The following is a 27,712-nucleotide window of genomic DNA, read 5'->3' as shown; positions in this document are numbered from 1 at the left end:
GTAATCAACTTTATATGGAAAAACAAAAAACCCAGGATAGTGAAAACAATCTTATACAATAAAGAAACTTCTGTAGGGATTGCCATCCCTGACTTCAAACTCTATTACAGAGCTACAGTAATGAAAACAGCATGGTACTTGCATAAAAACAGAGAAGTCGACCAATGGAATCGTATAGAAGACCCGGGTTTTAACCCACAAGCCTATGAACACCTCATTTTCGATAAATGAGCTAAAAGTATACAATGGAAGAAAGAAAGCATCTTCAACAAATGGTGCTGGCACAACTGGATGTCAACCTGTAGAAGAATGAAAATAGACCCATATCTATCACCATGCACAAAACTCAAGTCCAAATGGATCAAAGACCTCAATATCAATCTGAACACACTCAACCTGATAGAAGAGAAAATGGGAAGTACCCTACAACATATGGGCACAGGAGATCGCTTCCTATGTATAACCCCAACAGCACAGACATTAAGGGCAACATTGACTAAATGGGACTCCCTGAAACTGAGAAGCTTCTGTAAAGCAAAGGACACTGTCACTAAGACAAAAAGGCAGCCTACTGACTGGGAGAAAATCTTCACGAACCACACAACAGACAAAGGTCTGATCTCCAAAATATATAAAGAACTCAAGAAACTAGACATAAAAGGATAATTAACCCAATTAAAAAATGGGGCACTGAACTGAACAGAGAATTCTCAACATAAGAAGTTCAAATGGCCAAAGACACTTCAGGTCATGCTTAACCTCCTTAGCGATCAGAGAAATGCAAATCAAAACAACTTTGAGATATCATCTTACACCTGTCAGAATGGTTAAAATCAAAAATAACAATGATCGCCTTTGCTGTAGAGGTTGGGGAGAAAGGAGTACCCTCATCCATTGCTGGTGGGAATGCAAACTTGTGCAACCACTTTGAAATCAGTGTGGTGGTTTCTCAGGAAATTTTGGGTCAACCTACCCCTGGACTTAGCAATATCACTCTTGGGAATATACCCAAGAGATGCCCTATCATATGACAAAAACATTTGTTCAACTATGTTCATAGCAGCATTATTTGTAATAGCCAGAACCTGGAAGCAACCTAGATGTCCTTCAATGGAAGAATGAATGAAGAAAGTGTGGAATATATATACATTAGAGTACTACTCTGCAGTAAAAAACAATGACTTCTCGAATTTTGCATGCAAATGGATGGAAATAGAAAATACTATCCTGAGTGAGGTAAACCAGACCCCAAAAGAAGATCATGGGATGTACTCACTCATAACTGGTTTCTAGCCATGGATAGGGGCCACTGGTCTATAATTTGTGATCCTAAAGAAGTTAAATAAGAGGGTGAACCCAAGGAAAAACATATAGTTATCATCCCGGCTATGGGAAGTAGACAAGATTGCCGGGCAATAAATTGGAATATTGGGGGTCAGGTAGGATGGGGGTAAGGGAAGATGAGGAGAGAATAGTGTGAAGGAGAGGAATGGGGGAACTTGGGGAAATGGGATGATTGGGGATAAAGGAAGGTTGGATAGGGGAGCAGGGAAGCACATATCTTAGTTAAGGGAGCCACCTAAGGGTTGGCAAGACACTTGAACCTGGAGTGGCTACCAGGTGCCCAGGGCAATGTCCCCAGTTAGTTCCTTGGGCAGCTGAGGATAGGGAACCTGAAATGACCCTATCCTATAGCCATACTGATGAATATCTTGCATATCACCACAGAACCTTCATCTAGCGATGGATGGAGATAGAGACAGAGACCCACACTGGAGCACCAGACTGAGCTCCCAAGGTCCCATTGAAGAGCAGAAGGAGGGAGAACATGAGCAAGGTAGTCAGGACCACGAGGGTTGAACCCACCCACTGAGACAGTGGGTCTGATTATTGGGAGCTCACCAAGGCCAGTTGGACTGTGACTGAAAAAGCATGGGATAAAACCGGACTCTCTGAACATGGCGGAATGAGAGCTGATGAGAGGCCAAGGACAATGGTACGAGGTTTTGATCCTACTTCATGTTTTAGCTTTGTAGGAGCCTAGACAGTTTTGATGTTCACCTTCCTAGACCTGGATGGAGTGGGGAGGACCTTGGACTTTCCAAAGGGCAGGGAACCCTGACTGCTCTTCGGACTGGAGAGGGAGGAGAAGAGGAGTGGGGGGAAGTGGAGAGGGGTAGGAGGTGGGGGAGGGAAATGGGAGGCGGGGTGGAGGCGTAAAATTTTTTTTCAATAAAAATAAAATTAAAAAAATACTTTTTAGGCTAAAAACAAATAAAAAAAATAAAGTTCTCCTTCATCCTGAAGAAGTTATATTTAAAATCATATTCTTCTCTTGTTTTAGGTTGGCATGATAAAGTCTTTCTCTATCACTGAGTTCTGTGTTACCATGTTGCTTTTTAGGTTTTTGGATAAATTCTTCTATTGCCCCCTACACATCTCTTACTCCAGTTGGTCCCAGCAGTGTCTTTGTAAGTTATTCCAGTCATTGGTGTGGCTGTCTGTGTCTTTTGAAACTGTTCTTGGTATGCTCTGTACTATTGTTCTCTGAGTCTCAGGTAGCCACTGAGTTCTCTCTTGGGCCTGTTCTCTTGGTCCACTCTGTGCAATCACAATTTGTGCTTAAGAGTTCCTCTCTTGGTCCTCTGCTTGAAGTAGCAGGCTGTATTTAAGACTTCCATGGAAGTTGTGGTGGGGCAATAGGAAGTTTTAAGGTGGAGTGGGACTTATAGATTTTAGGTTTTGAAGGATGGGATGGGGTATTTGAGCAGCCCACCTGCAGGAACTTTGCCTGATGGCTGGCTAGAAAAGCTGATGTAGATGGAGGGTGCCAGGATTGAGACAAGGAGGCTTCTTTTGAAGTGGAAGAACAGCAGCCTTTATTTTTACAGAGCTAAAGCCTTTTATACCTTTACACAGACTCCATGGAAAACCACCAGCCAGAAAGAACACAAACATCCTTGTCAATTACAAGCCACAAAGAAATTCCACTCTCAGTCAGGGAAAGTGAAGGCAGGGTAAGGGACTCAGGGTTTTACCCAGGTATTGGAGGACTTGAAAGTGGGGTGTCCCACCATACGTACAGACATTCACCTCTTGGTTGTTTCTGTCGAGACTGCTAAAATTAAAGTTATTTTGATTAGTACTGTGGAAAACAAACACAGATGAACCTTCCTAAATAATATACATCTCTAAAGGAGATCTAAATGAATTTACCAATGAATAAGCAAGGCAGGCATTTTATCATTTGGTTACATCCAATTGAGTTACTGCCTAAAAGTGATACACTGACTGTCACCATACATCCCATCTACAGACAAGATTATAGATGATCATCCACAGATTGATGGCAAGATCTTTTTAATAAAACATAAACAACTTCAACTTCACAACAGATTGAACATGCAGAAGTTGATCTGGTGCTTTCATTGAGCTTTAACCCGGTATTCTAATGTCTGTGGTACTGAAATATACATTATCCTGTACCAAACATAAACTGTAGATGAAAACACATCCAAAATCCTTTTGATCTACAAAGATATCCTGCCCACAAAATAGATTAAAGAATGGTTGCAAAAAATTTCTAAAAGTAAGTAATCAATATCAGGTTAGATTGAATATGAGATCCACAAAACTGATCCAACCAGAAATTACTTGGGTCAAGAAAAATCAGAGACTAAATGGTCTGGTTAACTACAGTAAAACCAAATCCTAATGTACAAATAAAAAGAACAAATGTCTTGCAATGGCATTGCGTTACACTTATAGATCAGGGCCTTGTTTTGACATCATCAGAGAATCTTTCTGCACCAGAAACAAACAAATATAGAAAGCAACAACCGGACATGGTGGTAAGAAAAGGAAATCTAAATTTAAAGAGTTGTTTCCTTTGCATTTCTTCCTGCAAGCCACAGAAAATAGTATGGAAGATCATGTACAGTGTATTAAAGCCAGGCTGGATGGAGGACACCAAAGGAAAAGGTCTTCAATATAAACAGGATTGAAACACAGAAGAAATCACAGAACCTGAAGCAACAGGCACAGTTCTTGCATGTGTGTTTCCCAGTTGGGGTTACATACATGAAAGTAGAAGTAAACACAAGCTTAATCCTGTAGTGAGAGCTGCGGGCTGTGTTCCTGCCGCCCCAGCTCCTAGTCGCCTAGCTAGCTTATGCCCCGAAATAACAACACACAAATTATATTCTATTAAACACTGCTTGGCCCATTAGCTCTAGCCCTTACTGGCTAATTCTCATATCCCGATCAACCCATCTCTAATAATCTGTGTAGCACTAGTCTTACCAGGAAAGATTCAGCATGTCTGACCTGGCGGCTTGCTTCATTGCATCTGCCCCAGAGAGGAGAGCTATCGAGTCTGCCCGGGAGAGGGAAGCATGGCGTCTGGCTCTGAGAGGAGTTGCCCTGCATCTGAGCTCACTTCCTCTTCCTCCCAGCATTCTGTTCTGTTTACTCCACCCACCTATGTTCTAACCTATGAGGGCCAAGCAGTTTCTTTATTATTTTTAACCAATGACCTTCCTCCATCATAATCCCTAATCCTGAAGCAATTTCCAATTTATAATCACTGACTAATGATAATTGCCTTTCCTCCTAAAAATCTCAATAGGGAATTTGCATGCCCAGAAAGAAATGTGAGCAGAAAATTCACTCAACCTATTTCTTGGATGTTTTTGTCTCCCAATGTTGTGTCAGAGTTTCCTACTTTTCTCTATATATATGCCATAGCATATATATTAATCAATACATTATATATAATAATTATATTATATATAAAATACCCATTTTATATATAATAAAATGCCTGTTATTTTTAATATTTATATATTAATATATATAAATGTATTATGTATTACAATTTCCTCTTTTTAACGTACTGATACTTTGAATATTTATTATAGGTTTCAGGTTAAACTCTTATGAGTTTCATGATTGTGTACATGCATGGTACTGATTCTCATTGATTCTCTTTAGATCTTTTCTTCATTTTGAGCTAACATAATGCATTATCTTTTCTTAATCTTAGTATAAATTTTTTTGCCGTCCCATAGAAAACTGTTTTCAGTGAGAGATAGAAGAGTTGGATAAGATAATATAAAGGACTTATGGGAAGGAGTATGGAAGAATAAAAAAATAAAGGCAGGAGAAGCCATAATCAGGGAATATTATGCGGGTAAAATATTTTTAATGAAGGGAAATATAAACCAGTGTGCCATTTAAGTGTTCTATAAAATTCAATTCTTTTTTTTTAAAGATTTATTTATTTATTATGTATACAACTTTCTGCCTCCATTTATACCCACACGCCAGAGGAGGGCGCCAGATGGTTTGGAGCCACCATGTGGTTGCTGGGAATTGAACTCAGGACCTCTGGAAGAGCAGGCAATGCTCTTAACCACTGAGCCAGCTCTCCAGCCCCTAAAATTCAATTCTAAAAATTATTTTAATTCCCATTAGGAGTATTGTGCTTTTTGAGTGTGTTATTATGTGCACATCTGAATGTAGGTGTTCTTAAAGGTCAGAAGAGGGCAATTCTTTCAGTAGAGCTATTGTTATAGGAAGGTTTGAACTGAGTTGTGGGGAATGGATAGTGAACTCATTTCCTCAGAAAAAGCACACATGAATTTAAATGTGGAGACACATTTCCTCTTCCTCAATATCCTTTATATCTATTTAATCATACATTTCTCTCCATCCTTAATTCTACTCCTCTAACTCCTAGGACACAATAGTATTCACTTTTCTTTCCCTAAAATGGGCATATTAGTTTCACCATCTGATAGTAATACTTCACTCTACTAAAAGATTTATCTATTTTCATTTGCATTCAAAGTCCCCGATTCACTCACTTATAAGTAGAACTACTTCGCATTTATTTTAATGCTACTGGACAACTATGGGATAAAGGAATACATCCCTAGTGTGCTAATTATAAAAAATTGAATCTCATAAAGCAAGTGACTGTGTGGATGATCACAGATGACAATGTTCAGAAAAGTAGTATATATGACACGGCTGTGCTTAATCATTGGAAGAAATGATGAGAATCATTAGCCATTCATACAGTTTGCATTGTATTGTATTAGGTGATTCTGTACCAATACTGTATTTGTCAGTTACAATTTATGAAATGTGTGTTTAACAAGGTGTTTTCCCCCCTTAACTTTTGAAGAGAATTTCTCTCTGGTCTTAACAAAATTATGTAGCACTTGGGGATAAAAATGCATCCCAGTAGGCCTGCACTGGAAGCCAAGATGGACAAGACCTCCACAGCCACCATTATCTTGCCCTTGGTGCTATGGTAGACGGGGAGGAAGGTTATCCAGACACTGCAAAACAACAGCATGCTGAAGGTCAGCAACTTGGCTTCATTGAATGTTTCAGGGAGATTCCTGGCCAAGAAAGCAACAATGAAGCTCCCTAATGCAAGGGAGCCATGGTATCCCAGGACACAGTAGAATGCAGTAACTGAGCCCTTGTTGCATACAATGATGATTTGGCCATGCTCAGAGTGCACATCTTTGTCAATAAAAGGAGGAGAAAAGTGCAGCCAGATTGTACAGAGAATAATTTGGATGAGTGTACAGATGGCAATGATGTAGTTGGGTACACCAGAAACCAGAAAATACCTCATCCTTGTTCCAGGGACTGTGACTTTGAAAGCAAGCACCACAGTCACTGTTTTGGCCAACACAGTGGAAACAGCCACAGTGAATACAACTCCAAATGTGATTTGTTGTAGAACACAGGTAGCTGAGTTGGGATGCCCAATGAAAAGCAAGGGACACAGGAAACAGAAGATGAGTGAAATTAGCAAGATGTAGCTGAGATTCTGGTTGTTGGCCTTCACAATGGGAGTGTCATGGTGCTTCACAAATATCCCAAGAACTACAGTTGTGAATGCAGAGAAGAACAAGGCCATTAAGGTAAGAACCATCCCTAAGGTGTCTTTGTAGTTCAGAAAGATCACAACTTTTGGAATGCACTGGTTCTGCTCTCTGTTGGCATACTGGTCCTCTGGACACCTCACACATCTATCCACATCTGCTGGAGACACAAAAGCATGATGACAGAATATTTCAACTCAGTGTGTTGAGTAAACATTGCAATATCTACATCTTTGCTGATGATGTAGCTGAGAGACACTGCTGCATAGCAATACTTTCATTTCATAATATTCATTATAATTATGGAAAATGAAATAAAATAATATGTTGTCTAATTAACTATGTGTTGATGATACCATTTTATATTATCAGAAAACACAGATATTTTCAGTAATTTATAAATGCTATGATGAATTGACTGAAACTAGTGAGTTTACAGAGATTAAAATCATTAATCACTGTATTGCACAGTGATTGTATTTTAATATCTCAGATCCTGTGGTTACAGAGATTTTTGATGTCTTTCTGTTTTATGAATGGTTTCCCTGAAATAGATGGAGATTGTGTCTTCTATAAGACAAGTTATGTGATATATTTTCTAGGATGAATTCACCAGCCCAAACACACTGACATATAAGAAACAGGAAACAGAATCTGCAGGGACCCCTGGAGTCTGCACACAACATACTAAGATCAAGTTCTCAACAAAAAAGAGATTGATCTGTTCAAGAGGACAATGGGTAGAGAAAAAGAATCAAAGACAGGAGATAGAGAATGGATAGGGACAAGGCACCAAGAGAGGAGGGAAGGGGTTTTGATCAGGGAGTACATAGCCCTACCTGTAGAAAAAATAGCAGTTTATAAAGGTAAAAGCAGAAACTCCTGATAGGACAGATAATTTAGTTTTGATTGGACAGCTTAATTTGGATAGTCATAAAAGACTTTTTTGCTCACTAGACTTCAATAACATTTAATTGGATATCCTATAGTTTGGGGGCTAAGTTCATTATTATCATCCTGGGACCTGAGTATTCTATATCTTTGATCCATAGGCAATGGGAAGTAAATGGTCTCACTGTGAATGGCCTTCCTTATGAAGGTAAAAGAAGCTTAGAGATCACAAAATATACTGGATCAAAAATATCAACTTGCCATATAATAATCAAAACACAAAATATACTGATTAAGAAAGAATATTAAGAGCTGCAAAGGAAGAAGATCAAGTAACATATAGGTAAACCTATCAGAATTACACCTGAGTTCTCAAAGGAAACCATGAAGCCAGAAGTGTAGGGCCCGGGTCTGCCCTTGTTCCTCTGGTTCATCTTGAGGACAGTTTTTGGTCAGCTAACTAAAGCATTATGTTTGTTTCTGTGCTCCCCTGTCCCCGCCTGGTGATTAGCTGTAAGGCATTCGGCTCATCTCCTTTTGAATGACCCAGGTCTCTTTGTGTGTTCTTTCAATCTCCGGGCCCTTGCCCAACTCACATACGGTATAGTGGCATGCGAACTGTACAAAAGGTGTAACACAAAATCGGGTGTTACAATTGGAGGCACCGCTGGGATCATCAGCAACTGCAGTCGGAGACCCATCTATGAGATCGGAAAGTAGGGATCCCTGAGAGGTCACCCTCAAAAGACTGGACAGCAGGTAAGAAATTGAATGGTGAAGATGTATTGGTAAAGGATGCAAGTAATTCTGTTCCAATGTTAAGGTGCTGGTTAACAGGCCAATTGTTAGTTCTTTTGGGGGGAAAAAGGCACCAATATTAAAGTTGAGACAACACAAGAGTTTGTTAAGATTGTTTTAGAGTTCAGTCCCTGGTTTCTACATGCAGGGGGTTTTAATATTACTGATTTGGAGCAGGTAAAGGCTGACCTTCAAAATGCACCGAAAGAGAGGTCCAGAAGAATTCCCCATAGCAATATTTTCACTTTGGCGCTTAGTTAGAGATGCTCTTCTCAGTGATGATGTAAAAGTAAAAAAGCAATTAGAGAATTTGAACAAAACCCTTGAGGAGATTCAGGAAGTAGAATCTATGAGTTCTATTAAGAGTTTTGAGAAAAAGGAAGTTTTAGGAACAGGAAGTATTAGAAAGAATATAGGAGAGGAAGAAGAAATTTTAGAAAAGGAGATCGCACTGATAAAAAAGAAGTTAGAAAAAGAGAAAAGGAAGGAAGCAAACCAGAGATGTCTCCATGAGACCTCCATGACAAAAAAAAAGAGAAAAGGAAGGAAGCAAACAGAGATGTCTCCTCGAGACCTCCATGACAAAAAAAAAAAAAATTCCTTGACACTTCAAATCCTTGTACTACTGCTTCTGCCCGTATAGACTTAGAGGCGGAAATCTAAGAGATCCAGAACAGATTAAATAATCTAAATAGAGAGAGGCAGATTTATCCTGTTGTGGAAACTATTGATCCGCAAGAACAGAGGGTATAAACTTAGTTTACAAACCTTTAAAATGTTACCTGATAGGCTTATTATACCATATCCCCAGGCAAAAATAACTTGGTTACAAAATTTTGCTAAAGATTGGACCTTGTTTTTATACACTAATCCCTGCAAGTTTGATAATCATTATCCTTCTAATAAGTTGGTCACCTTTTTCAAAAATCATCCGGTATGTTTCCCTAAAGTTATTTCTTTGCAGCCTCTGGCAGGGGCATGGAATATGTTTACTGATGGATCTTTCATGGGGAGAACTATGGTAGCCTCCCCTCCTGATTTTGATATTCAGTCTATTAATACTAAAACTGCTCAGATGGCTGAATATACAAATAGCCCTAGAGAAATATGCTGATATTCCATTTAACCTTTTTACTGACAGTCAGTATATGAACAAAATTCTTGCACCTTTGGAAACTGCAGCTTATATTGCCGCTATATCTCGAGTCCAAATACAGTTATTTGCTATTCAAACTTTGCACTGGGCCCGATCTGTTCCCATTTATGTAGGGCATTTGCAGGCTCTTACCGACCTCCCTGGTCCCTTGAGCGAAGGAAATGCATTGGCTGATCAGCTTACTCGCCAAATTTATACAATGAATCAAAAATCTTATAAAGCTACAAAAAAAGTTCACAATCATTTTCATCTCAATGCTGGGTCTTTAAGATTTCATTTTAAGATATCTCAAGAGCAAGCCACTGATATTGTTAAAAAGTGCTCTCTATGTACAGAACTTTTAACTATTCCCCATTTGTGAGTTAATCCTCATGGGTTGGCTCCTAATAATTTATGACAAATGGATGTCACCTATGTTCCTTCTTTTGGGCACATGCAATATGTTCACATAACTGTGGATATATATTCTCATCTTATTTTTGCCTCACCTCATACAGGAAAAATATTACGGGATGTTAAAAGTCACTGTCTCCAGGCTTTTGCCTACATGGGAGTTGCAAAATCTGTAAAAACTGATAACGGGCCAGCCTACACCAGCAATGGCTTTGCTAAATTTTGCTCTGAGTTCTCTATTTCTCATATAACAGGACTACCTTATAATCCTCAAGGACAAGCTATAGTGGAGTGAACACATCGTACCCTCAAAGCCTATTTGCATAAAACAAAAAAGGGGGACTATGGTTCCACCCCCAGAGACCATTTGTCTTTTGTTTTATACATTTTAAATTTTTTGACTGTTGATGCTCAATCTCATACTGCTGCTGACCGGCATTGGTGGCCAGATACTTCCAGGATGCCTCATGTCAAATGGAAGAATCTAGCAGATGGCACCTGGTATGGTCCAGATCCTGTACTGGTGTGGGGAAGAGGGACTGTTTGTGTTTTCCCACAGGATTCTGACATTCCAATATGGGTACCCAAGTGTAACCCGCCCAGCAGGTCCAGTTATTCCAGGGTCTGAAGGGGTGCTACCTGAGAGAACATGGGCAAGAAAGAGGAAGAAGACCAAGCAAGCCAATCAGGATTGTGTTCTCAATTTGTCAAGGTCTTCCTTTATTGAAGCAAGCTTTAGTCTTAAATACTCCTCAGTGAGGAACTCAGGCAGGGGGAAGTGGGGAAGGGGGAAGAGAGAAGGGGGAAGAGGGAAGGGAGAAGGGATTCAGCAGCTCAGCTTGGCAGCTAAGCAGGGCAGTTTCAAGGTCAGTGGCTAGAACACCTGTTGTTAATGATAAGCAGCAAGCAATGAAGACACTCTGTGGTGCTTTCCAGACCTTGAGTATCCAAGGTTAGCACGTAATATTTTGGTTAACTTTAAGTTTTCTGTCTTAAAGGTTTTACTTCAAGGCCCTGTGAGAAAGGAGAAGCCTGAAATGGCTCCTGACACCTGAGTGGCTGGTGCGTGCTGTGGATTTTTCTGTCCAGAAGCCTAAAGACAGGACAGAGCCTAGAGATCAAATAGACACTGGCTTGTCAAGTGAAGAGTTGCTGGATTCCTGAGGAGTTGGCTGTGGTGGTCCAAGTGCTAAGGATTGTTCCTCTATCTATCAACCCATCCCATGATATGCAGCCATTGCTGTGGCTGCCAGTGCAGCTAGAGCTGCTGGATTTTTCATTAGTCAGTCAGCTGCTTCTGCTAGCACAATGGATACCTTCTCAGGACAGGTTACAAATGCCTTGGCCATTCTAATTGAGCTAAATTTACATATGAATATTGCAGTCAATTTTGTAATTGATTGTGGTTAAAGACAACTGTTAGGTATAGAGTAAAAGGCTTATTGCTGTTATTCATGGACCCTGGAATGCACAATTCACAAATTGGCTCATGAGATTATTCTAGTTTATTATACCAGGGTTCCTTTCACCAGCGCTGAGACCTTACTTAAAGGGATCCAATTTGGACAGACTTATTAAGAATTGAGCAGGCACAGCCTCCTCAAGGAGTGCTTATATGTGCTGGAGCATCATCTTCATGTTTTCATGGTGCCAGAGCCAAAGGCAAGCTCAGGTCAATGTTGCCATGTGGCAAGTCCTCTTAGATATTGCCCCAAAGAGTCTTTCAGCAGTAATCTGGCTGAACTCAGTGATGGATGACTAGTGAGCCAATGACAGGAAAGGTTTTTTTTGGGGGGGGGGGCTGCCCCAACCTAAGACAGGAAATGTGTTTTGACCTGGATGCCTTCCCATGACTGGTAAGAGGTATTGCCTGATGTCCAATGCCATGCAAGACAGGCCTAGTCATATAATTTATATAAAAGAGAGACATGTAGGGCCCAGGTCTGCCCTTGTTCCTGGGGTTCATCTTGAGGACAGTTTCGGGTCAGCTAACTAAAGCATTCTGTTTGTTTCTGTGCTCCCCCTGCCCCTGCCTGGTGATTAGCTGTAAGGCATTCGACTCATCTCCTTTTGAATGACCCAGGTCTCTTTGTGTGTTCTTTCAAGCTCCAGGCCCTTGTCCAACTCACATACGGTACAGTGGCACACGAACTGTATGGAAGAATCGGGTATCACAAGAAGATCTTAGATAGATGTGCTGCAGACCCTAACAGACCATGGATGCAAGCACAGACTACTATACCCTGCAAAGCTTTCTTTCACCATCGATGGAGAAAACAAGATATTCCATGAGAAAAACAGATTTAAAGAATATACATCCACAAACCCAGCCTTACAGAAAATACTAGAATGAAAACCTCAACCCAAGGAAGCCACAACATGCACAATAGCACAGACATCTGACAACCCTCCATCAACACAAGTCAAAGAAGGGAAATACAAAAACACTACCACCAAAAAAAATAACTGGGGTTAACAATGACTGGTCATTAACATCGTTTAATAGCAATGGATTCAAATCACCTGTAAAAAGGCACAGGTTAAGAGATTGGTAATGGGGCTGGAGAGATGGCTCAGAGGTTAAGAGCATTAGCTATTCTTCCAGAGGTCCTGAGTTCAATTCCCAGCAACCACATGGTGGCTCACAGCCATCTGTAATGGGGTCTGGTGCCCTCTTCTGGCCTGCAGGCATACACACAGACAGATTACTGTATACATAATAAAAAAAATAAATATTTAAAGAGAATGTTAATAAAAACAGGAACCAACATTTTGCTGTTTATAAGAAACACACCTCAACCTCAAAGACAGACACTATCTCAGAGTTAAAGGGTTGGGAAAAGATTTGCCAATCAAACAGATCTAGGAAACAAGTGCGTGTGGCTATCCTAATATCTAACAAAATTCATTTCAAACTAAACTCAGTCAGAAGAGATGTAGAAGGACACTTTATACTCATAACGGTAAAAATTCATCAAGATGAAGTCTCACTCCTGAATTTCTATGCCCCTAATATAAAAGCACCCTCATATGAAAAAGAAACATTACTTGAACTCAAATCACACATCAAACCCCACACACTAATAGTACGAGATTTCAATACTCCTATCTTACCAATGCACAGGACAACCAGATAGAAACTTAACAGAGAAATAAGAGAACTAATAGAGGTAATTAATCAAATGGACTTAACAGACATATATAAAACATTACACACTTGTGTAGAATTCAGTCACCATGTTTTAAGACTGTAAAAACTGTTTCTTAGAGAAAAGTTCAGCTAATACAGACTTTCAATGAATCAAAGATGTATGACATGGTATCGAGCACAATTAGTAAAAACTCTGGGTCAGAAATTGGGGTTCAACCTGAAGATGTGAAAAGCAAAACACCCAGTCACTGGCTCTTACCTTGACCTCTATCTGAAATGGCAATCCTGCCTCTTGAAATCTCAGAAAGAGACTGTGTCTGAGAGCTCTCACCCCCCCCCCCCATTTTATATTTCCCTCTAGGTTTGGGATTAAAATCATGCAACACTGGGATAAAGGCATGCAAGACCAGATTTCTATTTTAACCAGGGTGACTACTGGGATTAAAGGTGTTTTTTTTTTTTTACCATAATCTTTTCTATAATACTGAAAAGTAAAACTGTTTTAACCTCAGATCTTCAGACAGTCTTTATTTATTAAAGTACAATTGAAATGCCACTACATTTCCCATTTTGGTCAAAAAAATAATAAAAAGAAGGCTATAATTAATATAAAGAGAACTATATACAATAAGTACAATGACTATATATAATATATACAGGGAAGAAATATATCTGCAATATCGAGTTCATTTGCATTTGACATATTGAGAAAAAATATTTAGTATGTAGCTTATCTTAGTGAGTCCAAGGCTTATAGCTAATTTACTTTCTATCAATGACTTACTTTTGCCACAAAGAAAGTAAACTTCATGTGGAGTTTCTTCAATATCCATTATCTTCTCTGGAGCAGATTGATGTGCTCTATTTTCCTAAACAGTTGATATTACTAATTTTCAAGGACTAGAAATTAGCATTACATTGTTAAATGAGCTGTATAGGTACAATACATTGAAAAAGATTCAAAATGCATATACAATATATTGTAACAAAATTAATCTCAAATTTGTATCAATGTACAAACTTGGTATCAATATACAAAATTTGTATACAATATACAAAAATAAAACAAAGGTGGAATATGTAAAACTAACAGACCACGTGTGAGAACTGTCCATCTTTCTCTCTAGGGCTCGGACTAAAGGCATATAGCACTGGGATTTAAGGTATCCACCGTGATTTCTATATCAAATAGGGCGGTGACTGGGATTAAATGTACATACTGTGTTACCATAATGTGGTCTGTAAGGCTGACCAGTGGGACTGTTTTACTCTTAGATCTTCAGATGGTTTTTATTTATTAAAATACAATTAAAATGCCACAACAATGGTATAACAAGTTTTTCAAATGAATTTGTTAATAATCTTAGTCCTATAAAATTAGGAAAGTAATATATTTTATTTCTTCAGTCGTCTTTTGGTCCATTTGATCATCCCAGTATGACTGAGAGAAGATGATCTATGTGATGTGAAGGATTTACTCAATACCAAACACTCACTTGTCTCATTAGAAACTTCATTTTGTGGGCAGGGGCAGCAATCAAAACAGCAGGCTGCCATTCCCTCCTGCCAGAATTTTCTGAGTCCAGGACCACATTCAGCACTGCACACAGAGGGTGGCATCTGTTAAAAATCAGATACATGCTGGTGTCAGGAGTTTTACCTACTTCTATAAATATATTTCCTTGAGTCTCTGCCTGTGATCTCCTGGACCTGCTCTCCCTGCCCCCTATTTCCCTTGGTCCCTGGCTCATTGGGGCTACCAGGAATCCCTGCATAGGTGCTGAGAAGTCCCATCTGGATGGGTGAGTGTGTGCTATCCTGGGGCGGACTGTCCCGGTAGAGAGCACAAATGCCCCCCCCCCCCAGCTCCTGCTGCAAGGCTTTCTTTCCTACACACCCGCCCCCCACCCCACCCCCAAGCCTGCCTTGTCTGCAAGGTCCTTTACTGTGGAACAGTTTCCTGCCCTTTCACTAAGGCTACCAACCCAGAGCAGTGAGTGCCTGACTAGAGGGCAGGCCTCAAGGTCCCCGCCAGGGAAAGCGGGCCCCCGCTGCTGGGGCTGCAGTCTCTGCTGTGATCTCCTGGACCTGCTCTGCCTGCGCCCTACTTCCCTTAGTCCCTGGCTCATTGGGGCATCCAGGAGTTCCTGTGTAGGTGCCCAGAAGTTTCATCGGGACGGGTGAGTGTGTGCTATCCTGGGGCGGACTGTCCCGGTAGAGAGCACAAACGCCCCTCCCCCAGCGTCCCCACCCCCAAGCCTACCTTGTCTGCAAGGTCCTTAGCTGTGGAACAGTTTCCTGCCCTTTCACTAAGGCTACCAACCCAGACCAGTGAGTGCCTGACTAGAGGGCAGGCCTCAAGGTCCCCACCAGGGGAAGCAGGCCCCTGCTGCTGGGGTTGCAGTCTCTGCTTGTGATCTCCTGGACCTGCTCTCCCTGCCCCCTATTTCCCTTGGTCCCTGGCTCATTGGGGCTACCAGGAATCCCTGCATAGGTGCTGAGAAGTCCCATCTGGATGGGTGAGTGTGTGCTATCCTGGGGCGGACTGTCCCGGTAGAGAGCACAAACGCCCCCCCCCCCCAGCTCCTGCTGCAAGGCTTTCTTTCCTACACACCCGCCCCCCACCCCACCCCCAAGCCTGCCTTGTCTGCAAGGTCCTTTACTGTGGAACAGTTTCCTGCCCTTTCACTAAGGCTACCAACCCAGAGCAGTGAGTGCCTGACTAGAGGGCAGGCCTCAAGGTCCCCGCCAGGGAAAGCGGGGCCCCCGCTGCTGGGGCTGCAGTCTCTGCTGTGATCTCCTGGACCTGCTCTGCCTGCGCCCTACTTCCCTTAGTCCCTGGCTCATTGGGGCATCCAGGAGTTCCTGTGTAGGTGCCGAGAAGTTTCATCGGGAAGGGTGAGTGTGTACTATCCTGGGGCGGACGGTCCCGGTAGAGAGCACAAATGCCCCTACACTAAGGCTACCCAACCAGAGCAGTGAGTGCCTGCCTAGCGGGCAGGCCTCAGCAACCCCCTAAAGGGAGCCCAGGCACCTCCAGCTTGTACTGCAGTGTCGCCTGTGTTCTACTGGACCCCGCCCGACCCCTTGCATTCGGCCTTCTTTACGCGGGTCATTGGAATACCACGCATCCATGTTTTGGTGTTGAGGAGTTCATCTGGAAGGGAACGGTTCCTGCCCCTACACTGAGGAGATACACCTAGAGAGTTAGTCACAGCAAAGACTGGTCCAAGACATCAGGCCTCTCCTGGCTCCATTTGAAGGAAAAGATGGGCAGGCGCCAATGCAAGAATTCCCCCAACAACTTGAAAGGCAACGTGACATCACCAGGATCCAGGAATCCCGAAATGAGAAGTCTACACCCTAATCCAGAAGAATTAGAAGAATTCGACTCAAAAGTGAATTTTATGAAAATAATAGAGGACCTTAAACAGGAGGTGAAAAACTGCCACAACCAATTAGAGATTACAAACAAAAAGGTAGAGGAAATGAATAAATATCTCAAAGATACCCAAGAAAACCAAGAGAAACAAGAAAAAGTAATCAAACAGGTAAGGGAAACGGTTCAAGACTTGAAGAATGAAGTGGAAGTAATAAAGAAAACACAAACCGAGGGAAGGATGGAGATGGAAAATTTGAATAAACGAACAGGAACTACAGAGACAAGTACCACCAACAGATTACAAGAGATAGAAGAAAGAATCTCAGACACTGAAGATACCATAGAGAAAATAAACACTCTCATCAAAGAAAACAGCATAACCAACAAATTCTCATCACAACACATTCAGGAAATCTGGGACACAATAAAAAGACCAAACCTAAGAATAATAGGGATAGAAGAAGGAGAAGATCTACAGCTCAATGGTCCAGAAAATATATTTAATAAAATTATAGAAGAAAACTTTCCCAACCTTAAGAAAGATATTCCTTTGAAGGTCCAAGAAGCATACAGAACACCAAATCGACTGGATCAAAAAAAAACATCTCCTCGTCATATAATAATCAAAACACAAAACATACAGAATAAAGAAAGAATATTAAGAGCTGCAAAGGAAAAAGGTCAAGTTACCTATAAAGGTAAACCTATCAGACTTACACCTGACTTCTCTATGGAAACCATGAAAGCCAGAAGGTCCTGGATAGATATACTGCAGAAACTACGAGACCATGGATGCAAGCCCAGACTACTATACCCAGCCAAGCTTTCGTTCACTATAAATGGAGAAAACAAAATTTTCCAGGATAAAAACAAATTTAAACAATACGTAGCCACAAATCCAGCCCTTCAGAAAGTAATTGAAGGAAAATCACAAACCAAGGAGTCCAACAATGCCCACAATAACTCAGACATCTAATGACCCTTCACCAGCACAACTTGAAGAAGGGAAACACACAAACTCTACTACCAAAAGAAAGAAAGAAAGAAAGAAAGGAAAAATGACCGGAGTTAACAACCACTGGTCATTAATATCACTTAATATCAATGGACTCAACTCACCTATAAAGAGGCACAGGCTAAGAGATTGGATACGAAAACAGGATCCAACATTCTGTTGCTTACAAGAAACACACCTCAACCACAAAGACAGACATCTACTCAGAGTAAAGGGCTGGGAAAAGGTTTATCAAGCAAACGGACCTAAGAAACAAGCAGGTGTGGCCATACTAATTTCTAAGAAAGTTGACTTCAAACTAAAATCAATCAAAAGAGATGGAGATGGACATTTTTTACTCATAACAGGAACAATTCACCAGGATGAAATCTCAATCCTGAATATCTATGCCCCTAATATAAAAGCACCCACTTATGTAAAAGAAACGTTACTAAAACTCAAGGCAGTCATCAAACCACACACACTAATAGTAGGAGATTTCAACACTCCTCTCTCACCAATGGACAAGTCAATCAGACAGAAACCTAACAGAGAAATAAGAGGATTAAGGGAGGTAATGAATCAAATGGACTTAACAGACATCTATAGAACATTCCACTCAAATAAGAAAGAATATACCTTCTTCTCTGCAGCTCATGGAACCTTCTCGAAAATAGACCACATACTCGGTAACAAAGCAAACTTACACAGTTACAAAAAAATATCGGTAACCACCTGTGTCTTATCAGATCACCATGGATTAAAGTTAGAATTCAACAACAATGCTATCCCCAGAAAGCCTATGAACTCATGGAAACTGGACAGTCAACTACTGAACCACACCTGGATCAAGGAAGAAATAAAGAAAGAAATTAAAGTCTTTCTTGAATTCAATGAAAATGAAGACTCAACATACTCAAACCTATGGGACACTATGAAAGCAGTGCTAAGAGGAAAGTTCATAGCATTAAGTGCCCACTTAAAGAAAACGGAGAAAGCACACATTGGAGACTTAATAGCCCACCTTAAAGCTTTAGAAAGAAAAGAAGCAGATTCACCTAGGAGAAGTAGAAGACTGGAAATAATCAAATTGAGGGCTGAAATCAACAAAATAGAAACACAGAAAACAATCCAAAGAATCGATGAAACAAAAAGCTGGTTCTTGGAGAAAATCAATAAGATTGATAAACCCCTATCCAAACTAATCAAACGGCGGAGAGAGAATACGCAAATTAACAAAATCAGAAACGAAAAGGGAGACATAACCACAGACACAGATGAAATTCAGAGAATCATTAGATCTTACTACAAAAACCTGTATGCCACAAAATTGGAAAATGTAAAAGAAATGGACACTTTTTTAGATAAGTACCATATACCAAAGTTAAACCAGGACCAGGTGAACAATCTAAATAGACCTGTTAGTCGCGAAGAATTAGAAGTTTTTATAAAAAACCTCCCCACCAAAAAAAGCCCAGGTCCAGACGGCTTTAATGCAGAATTCTACCAGAAATTCCAAGAAGACCTAATACCTATACTCCTTAATGTATTTCACAATATTGAAACAGAGAAGTCATTGCCAAATTCCTTTTATGAAGCTGAAGTTACTCTGATACCAAAACCACACAAAGACACAACCAAGAAAGAGAACTACAGGCCAATCTCACTCATGAACATCGAAGCAAAAATACTCAATAAAATACTGGCAAACCGAATCCAAGAACACATTAGAAAAATTATCCATTATGATCAAGTAGGCTTTATCCCAGATATGCAGGGCTGGTTCAACATACGAAAATCTATCAATGTAATCCATCATATAAATAATCTGAAAGAAAAAAACCATATGATCATTTCATTAGATGCGGAAAAAGCATTTGACAAAATTCAACATCCCTTTATGATAAAGGTCTTAGAGAGATTAGGAATACAAGGGTCGTTCCTAAATATAATAAAAGCTATTTATAGGAAGCCGTCAGCTAACATCAAATTAAATGGAGAGAAACTCAAAGCTATTCCACTAAAATCAGGAACACGACAAGGTTGTCCACTCTCTCCATACCTCTTTAATATAGTGCTTGAAATTCTAGCAGTAGCAATAAGACAACATAAGGGGATCAAAGGGATTCAAATTGGAAAACAAGAAGTTAAACTTTCATTATTTGCAGACGATATGATAGTGTACATAAGCGACCCCAAAAACTCCAGCAAAGAACTCCTTCAGCTGATAAACACCTTTAGTAGCGTTGCAGGATACAAGATCAATTCCAAAAAATCAGTTGCCCTCCTAAACACAAAGGATAAGGAAGCAGAGATGGAAATCAGAGAAGCATCACCCTTCCCCATAGCCACAAGTAGCATAAAATATCTTGGGGTAACTCTAACCAAGGAAGTAAAGGATCTGTTTGACAAGAACTTTAAGTCAATGAAGAAAGAAATTGAGGAGGATACCAGAAAATGGAAGGATCTCCCTTGCTCTTGGATTGGGAGGATCAACATAGTAAAAATGGCAATTCTACCAAGGGCAATTTATAGATTCAATGCAATCCCCATCAAGGTCCCATCAAAATTCTTCATAGATCTTGAGAGGACAATAATCAACTTTATATGGAGAAACAAAAAACCCAGGATAGCCAAAACAATCTTATATAATAAAGGATCGTCTGGAGGCATTACCATCCCTGACCTCAAACTCTATTACAGAGCCTCAGTATTGAAAACAGCTTGGTATTGGCATAAAAACAGCGAAGTCGATCAATGGAACCGAGTAGAAGACCCTGATTTTAACCCACAAACTTATGAACACCTAATTTTTGATAAAGGAGCTAAAAGTATACAATGGAAAAAAGAGAGCATCTTCAACAAATGGTGCTGGCAAAACTGGTTGTCAACGTGTAGAAGAATGAAAATAGATCCATATCTATCACCATGCACAAAACTCAAGTCCAAATGGATTAAAGACCTCAATATTAGTCGAACACACTGAACCTGATAGAAGAAAAAGTGGGAAGTACTCTACAACATATGGGTACAGGAGATCACTTCCTACGTTTATCCCCAGCAGCACAGACATTAAGGACAACATTGAATAAATGGGACCTCCTGAAACTGAGTAGCTTCTGTAAAGCAAAGGACACTGTCGCTAAGACAAAAAGGCAACCCACTGACTGGGTGAAGATCTTCACCAACCCTGCAACAGACAAAGGTCTGATCTCCAAAATATATAAAGAACTCAAGAAACTAGACTTTAAAATGCTAATGAACCCAATAAAAAAATGGGGCACTGATCTGAACAGAGAATTCTCAACTGAAGAAATTCAAATGGCCAAAAGACACTTAAGGTCATGCTCAACCTCCTTAGCAATAAGGGAAATGCAAATTAAAACAACTTTGAGATACCGTCTTACACCTGTCAGAATGGCTAAAATCAAAAACACCAATGATAGCCTTTGCTGGCGAGGTTGTGGAGAAAGAGGCACACTCATTCATTGCTGGTGGGAATGCAAACTTGTGCAGCCACTTTGGAAATCAGTGTGGCGATTTCTCAGGAAATTTGGGATCAACCTACCCCAAGATCCAGTAATACCACTATTGGGAATATACCCAAGAGATACCCCATCAAATGACAAAAGTATCTGTTCAACTATGTTCATAGCAGCATTGTTTGTAATAGCCAAAACCTGGAAACAACCTAGATGCCCTTCAATGGAGGAATGGATGAAGAAAGTGTGGAATATATACATATTAGAGTACTACTCAGCAGTAAAAAACAATGACTTCTCGAATTTTGCGTGCAAATGGATGGAAATAGAAAACACTATGCTGAGTGAGGTATCCCAGACCCAAAAAGAGGAACATGGGATGTACTCACTCATAATCGGTTTCTAGCCATAAATAAAAGACATTAAGCATATAATTTGTGATCCTAGAGAAGTTAAATAAGAAAGTGAACCCAAAGAAAATCATATAGTCATCCGCATGGAGAGGGGAAGTAGACAAGATTGCAGGGCAAAAACTGGGAACTTGCGGGTGAGGTGGCATGGGGCAAAGGGGAAATGGGATGAGAAACATGAGAAGGGGAGGATGGGAGGAGCTCGGGGGATTGGGATGGTTGGGATATAGGAAGGGAGGATACGGGAGCAGCAAAGTATATATCCTATCTAAGGGAGCCATCTTAGGGTTGGCAAGAGACTTGACTCTTGAGGGGTTCGCAGGTGTCCAGGAATATGTCCCCAGCTGGTACCTTGGGCAACTAAGGAGAGGGAACCTGAAATGACCCTATCCTATACTGATGAATATCTTGCATATCACCTTAGAACCTTCATCTGGCGATGGATCGAGGTAGAGACAGATTCTCAATTTGGAGCAACGGTCTGAGCTCTTAAGGTCCAAATGAGGGGTAGAAGGAGGGAGAACATGAGCAAGGAAATCAGGACCACGAGGGATGCACCCACCCACTGTGACAGTGGAACTGATTTATTGGGAGCCCACCAAGGCCAGCTGGTCTGGGACTGAATAAGCATGGGTTGATTCTGGACTCTCTGAGCATGGCGGACAATGAAGGCAGAAGAGAAGCCAAGGACAATGGCACTAGGTTTCGATCCTAATACATGAACTGGCTTTGTGGGAGCTTAGCCTGTTTAGACGCTCACCTTCCTGGACGTAGATAGAAGACCTTCGTCTTCCCGCAGGGCAGAGAATTTGGACTGCTCTTCAGTATCGAGAGGGAGGGGGAATGGTGTGGGGGGAGGAGAAGAGGAGTGGGGATAGGGGGAGGGGAGTGTGGGGAGGGGGCAATATTTGGGAGGAGGGGAGGGAAATGGGAAACGGGGAGCAGGTGGAAATTTTAATTAAAAAAGAATAAAAAATTAATAAAAAGGAAAAAAAATAAATAAATATATTTCCTTATCATGTTGATATATCAATTAGCTAATTTTATGTACACCAAAAGAGTTATCAGATTAAGCTTAATATGTTTTATAATACCACACATACAGATGTATGGAAACAAACTGATATAAATTTGAGTAGCTACCCATACCTAGAAATTTAGGAGAAAGATTGGGTTTTTTTATATGAACAAACACTATGGAGTTTACAAAGTAGTTTTTCTACTTAATTTTCATCACAGTGACACAAAGTCCATTAATAAGTTAGAGGGAACCTTAACTAAAATAGTTCTCTCCATTGAACTAGCTTGCTGCCAATATTTAAGTATTTTATTAATGGGTGATTGATAAAGGACTGCCCTGAACACTGTGGGCAGTGCTGTCCCTAGTCAGGGCTGTGTGAAAATTCAGAGAAAACCGGTAAGCTATGTTCTTTCAGATTCTATGATCTAGATGCAGTCTCCATTTGCCTGCCTGCCTTGTCGTTTTTTTTTTTTTTGTTTTTTTTTTTTTTTTTTTTTTTTTTTTTTTTTTTTTTTTTTTTTTTGCTGTAATTCAAGATCCCAATCAAAACCTTCTCCTCTATAAGATTTTGGTCAGATATCTGAAATACAGAGTGAAGTCTTTTTAAATGTCAGATAGCACACATGAAATCCAAAAACAGCACTGCAAAGCCTGACATATTATAAAGAAAAGTACAGCTAAATAGGCAGAGTGAGGGAGGACATAATGGATATCTATTGAGCTGGAAAGAGTGGTGTTTCCTGAGGTGTAAATGCTTTACAAATCCTCCACATATTTGAGGAACCTGAGTAAAAGTTTGATTTGAATTATTTGTTCTCTTGATGACCAATTTCTTGAGATTTTTGTATATTTTTTAGACCAGACCTCTGTCTGATGTGGGGTTAGTGAAGATATTTTCCCATTGGGTAGGCTGTTGTTTTATCTTATTGACAGTGACCTTTGCTTTACAAAAGCTATACAGCTTCAGGAGGTCACATTTATTAATTGTTTCTCTCAGTGTCTGTGCTGCTGGGCTTATATTTAGGAAATGGTCTCCTTTGCCAATGCATTAAAATGTACTTTCAAATTTCTCTTTTATAAGGTTCGCTATGGCTGGCTTTCCGATGAGAGTCCATCTTACAACTGTAAGAATGGCAAAGAACAAAAACACTGATGACTACTCATGCTGGAGAGGTGTGAGGTAAAGGGAGCACTTTTGAATTGCTGGTGGGAATGCAAGATGGTACAACCCATTTGGAAGCCAGTATAATGATTTCTCAGAAAAGTAGGAAATAACCTTCCCTAAAACACAGTAATACCACTTTGGGGTATTTATCCAAAGAACCTCAATTGTGCCACAAGAATATATCAACTATGTCCATAGCAGCATTGTTTGTCATACCAGAACGTGGAAACAGCCTAAATGCCCCTTACCAAAGAATGGATTAAAAATAAAAGTGGTACATTACACAATGGAGTAGGACACTGCAGAAAAAAATAACGTTTCAAAATTTGCAGGAAAATGGATGGAGCTAGAAAACATTTTGAGTGAGGTAACACGGACACAGAAAGACAGTTATCATATGTACTCCCTCAGAAGTGGATTTGAAACAAGAAGCTAAGAAAATCAACTTACAAACTACAATCCCAGAGAACTTAGACAACAATGAGGATGGTAGGAGAGACATACATAGATCTAATCTACACAGGAAGTAGAAAGAGACAATATCTCCTGAGTAAATTGAAAGCATGGGTACTTTTGGGGGGAGGGATGAATGGGAGAGGAAGACCAGGGAGGGGAGCAGAGAAAAATGTAGAGCTCAATAAAAATCAATAAAAATATAGCACAATAGTAACAGTCATTCTACATTATATATTTAAAAAGAAAGATATTCTGGAATGATAAATATTCATTGTATGCATATCTGAAATTCTTAAATTACTAATAAAACTACTACATCAAAAATGAATGTTGAAACATACAATAGGAGGAATGTAAATGCATAATAATGTGACTATTTTTAGTTGGTTATAGAACAGCACAAATCAATCCCATTGACTGTGTTATTGCTGTGTAATGCAAAAGAATGCAGTTAAGTCAGACCCACCTGTCTACTTCCTGTTGCATGCTCTATCATGTCTTCATATATATGCAGCTGTTGACCATATGGAAAATATGAGATAAACTCTCCTATTTTCACCTTAAGTCCAAGACCATATGGGAAATTCCAAATCTGAAAAATGCCATACTCTTCCTGAAGATTTTCTTTCTCGTTCATAATCACTCTGTCTCCAACTGGATTAGTGAAGCGTGTTTTCCTCATAAAGGAGTGCAGCTGAAAGAGATACACCATTCTGTAGTGTGTGTGCCCTTTCTTGAATCCATAAAATGCACTTTATTTAATCTTAAAGGCAGTATTACTGAAGGTGTCCAGGGGAGAAATAACAGTAAATCATGTGGACAAAAAAATAAAACATCATAATGTTCCTAGAATTTAAGTTCTTTCAGAAAAAAGTACCAAACAGAAACACAGACATATATGCAGATACAAAACACCAATATGAAAACACACGCACACACACACACCATGAGACAGAGAGACAGAGACATAAAGTCAGATATTCACTTCCATATAAACATACATAATGGATCTACATACATTTTATACAGACATACACACAAATGCCAACACTCACACATGAAAACAATGATACACACAGTGAGACATATGTACCAAAACAGACACACAAAAACAGAAAGCTTTGAAACACATGAAGAGGGCCACAAACACATGCACAAATTAAATTACAAATACATACAGTGAGACACTCACAGACAAAAATGCCTACACAGTGAGGTATTGATATTGATGGATGTGTGCTCATATACAATGATGATTGAGAGTAACAGACAGACAAACAAAAACAAAAATATACATAAGTTCAGGCAATATACAACAGTGAACTCAATACATACAAACACATGCACTGAAAAATACATATAAACACATGCACTGAAAAAATACACAAAAAGTTATTCACAGAAACAAACTCCCATACAGAAAGACATTGATCCAAGAGAAATTCATTTTCAGGTCCTCAAACTGAGAGATATGTGAGTATATATATACCCACTAACACAGATACAATAAGAGATACCTAGAAACACAAAAACGTGAAACCATACACAAGGAGAACCATGCATTCGTACTTATGTATACAAATGTGTTTTATGAACTGCGGTGGGCTGCTCCGGCCACCCCGGCTAGGTTTATAACTGAAATAATTACACGGAAACTGTATTTTTTAAAAAAAAACACTGCCTGGCCCATTAGTTTCAGCCTCTTATTGGCTAGCTCTTACATATTGATCTAACCCATTTTTAATATTTTGTGTAGCACCATGAGCTGGCTTACCAGGAAAGATCTTAACCTGTATCTGTCTGGAGTGGGAGAATCATGGCAACTGGCTGACTCAGCTTCTTTCTCCCAGCATTTTGTTCTGTCTACTCCATCTACCTAATTTTCTGTCCTATCAGGGCCAAGCAGTTTTCTTTATTAATTAACCAATGAAAGCAACAGATAAATATAAGACCCACCTCCATCACAAATGCATGTCCTTAACAGAAGAATGACACTGTTTACTGTGTAATTACTTTCACTCAGGATGAGAAATGAGGTCCCAAGTGCCTACAGTGTGAGCAGATTCAGTTTAGAACACTTGTGAAAATCATCTCATCAACTGATTATCACATATTTGACAATGATATGCAAGGATTCATCTTCTCATTAGGAAGAGGATTTAGGAGAAAGGATTTAGGCTTACAGTGTTAGAATAACTGTGGTGATTGTCAGGTATTCTGTAACAAAATCAGTGTACTTTCTTTACAAATTGTACCGTCCACACCATTGCTTTTGCATTAGATTTATACCAGCATCCAAATTTACATCATTATGAAGAAAAATTTCCATAAATCTTTCTATTTTATGAAATATTCCCTAATTTAGTAAATTGGGACATTTGACAGACATTTATAGACATCAAATTTCATCCAAAAGAGGAAACACTACCTTCAAGCAGTGAGCATAATGTCCTTTGCTATTATCCATTGGATGATTGTATACATGCTGAAGAAGCATTTCATGGAAGGCATGGGTCACAGCATACACTGCATTATATATGTCATAACTCTCATCACTAAAGGCCATGTCAAAAGTCTGTGCCTTTAGCCATTGCAATGAGGCATTGGATAAGCAATTCTTCAGGGTCTTACACATAGAAACTGAGACATTGCAGTTCAAGTTCATCCACTCCAGCCTGGCCAGGAATTCTTCTGTGTATTTGAGAGGGTTCAATGTCTGTACAAAAGTTTTAAAACTAGAAATCTCAGAATGTTGGTGTGTAAAAGTTATTTTTCCATTTAATGAATTAAGTGGGAAGTCATTCTTAGTTGTAGTGCCATCCCACTGTGAGGTGGTGACCCATATTCTCTGTAAACCTAGAGATTCCCATCTTCTAAAGCCCACAGCTAGAGAACTGTCTGGGTCACCATAAATGACAACTACATTTGTGGATGATGTCACTATTTGGTTATAATAAACTTCAGCTCGTGTCAAGAATAAATGCATCTTGACTGGGATCACACTTACAAAGGCAAGGCAGACTGTAATTTTTTCCATCTCTCCTCTTAATTGTGTGAGAAATTGAGTACCCTGATCATTGTCTGAGATGGCAAGTCCAATCCAGTTCCAGTTGAAGTAACGCATCAAAGAGATCATGGCCAGGGCTAAAGATGTGTCCTTGGCAGCCATCTGATACAGAGAGGGAAATTGTTCACGATTGCTCAGGATAGGATGGAAAGGTCCATATGTAACCTGAAGGAACTACAACACAGTGAGCAGCATTAGGTAGCACACGTACGTAAGAACTTGTAAACACACTTTAGGTCAAGAGTTCCTTTAAAAAAACTCCTTATCTGTTACTTCTTCCCACATCTCAATTTCAAAAAGGGAAATGAGGCCCCATTACTAATGAATAAAGCCTTGAATGACACCGTTTAATGCAAATTTGATGGTAGTATCCTCCTCAGAATCTTTTTAGCTCTAGGATTATAAGACTAGAGTTAGAATTTCTGGCAAAGTTACAACACA

At 39.9% G+C, this 27,712-nt stretch overlaps 1 protein-coding gene across 1 annotated transcript in view; it reads right to left on the bottom strand.

Moving 5' to 3' along the window:
* Positions 1-6,130: 6,130 nt before the first annotated feature.
* The window catches only part of LOC130867982 (vomeronasal type-2 receptor 116-like), a 29,229-nt gene continuing 7,647 nt past the window's right edge, over positions 6,131-27,712 (bottom strand). The window contains exons 3-6 of the mRNA XM_057760219.1: positions 26,633-27,445; positions 24,671-24,898; positions 14,791-14,914; positions 6,131-7,062 (exon numbers count right to left, since the gene is read on the bottom strand). Of these exons, the coding sequence (XP_057616202.1) occupies positions 6,131-7,062; positions 14,791-14,914; positions 24,671-24,898; positions 26,633-27,445 (2,097 nt within the window). The remainder of the gene's footprint in view (positions 7,063-14,790; positions 14,915-24,670; positions 24,899-26,632; positions 27,446-27,712) is intronic.

Source organism: Chionomys nivalis, chromosome 2 (assembly GCF_950005125.1).
Source record: "Chionomys nivalis chromosome 2, mChiNiv1.1, whole genome shotgun sequence".
Classification (NCBI taxonomy): Eukaryota; Metazoa; Chordata; class Mammalia; order Rodentia; family Cricetidae; genus Chionomys; species Chionomys nivalis.
Note: the sequence above shows the minus strand (reverse complement) of the source record. Positions and strands in the feature narration are given on the sequence as shown.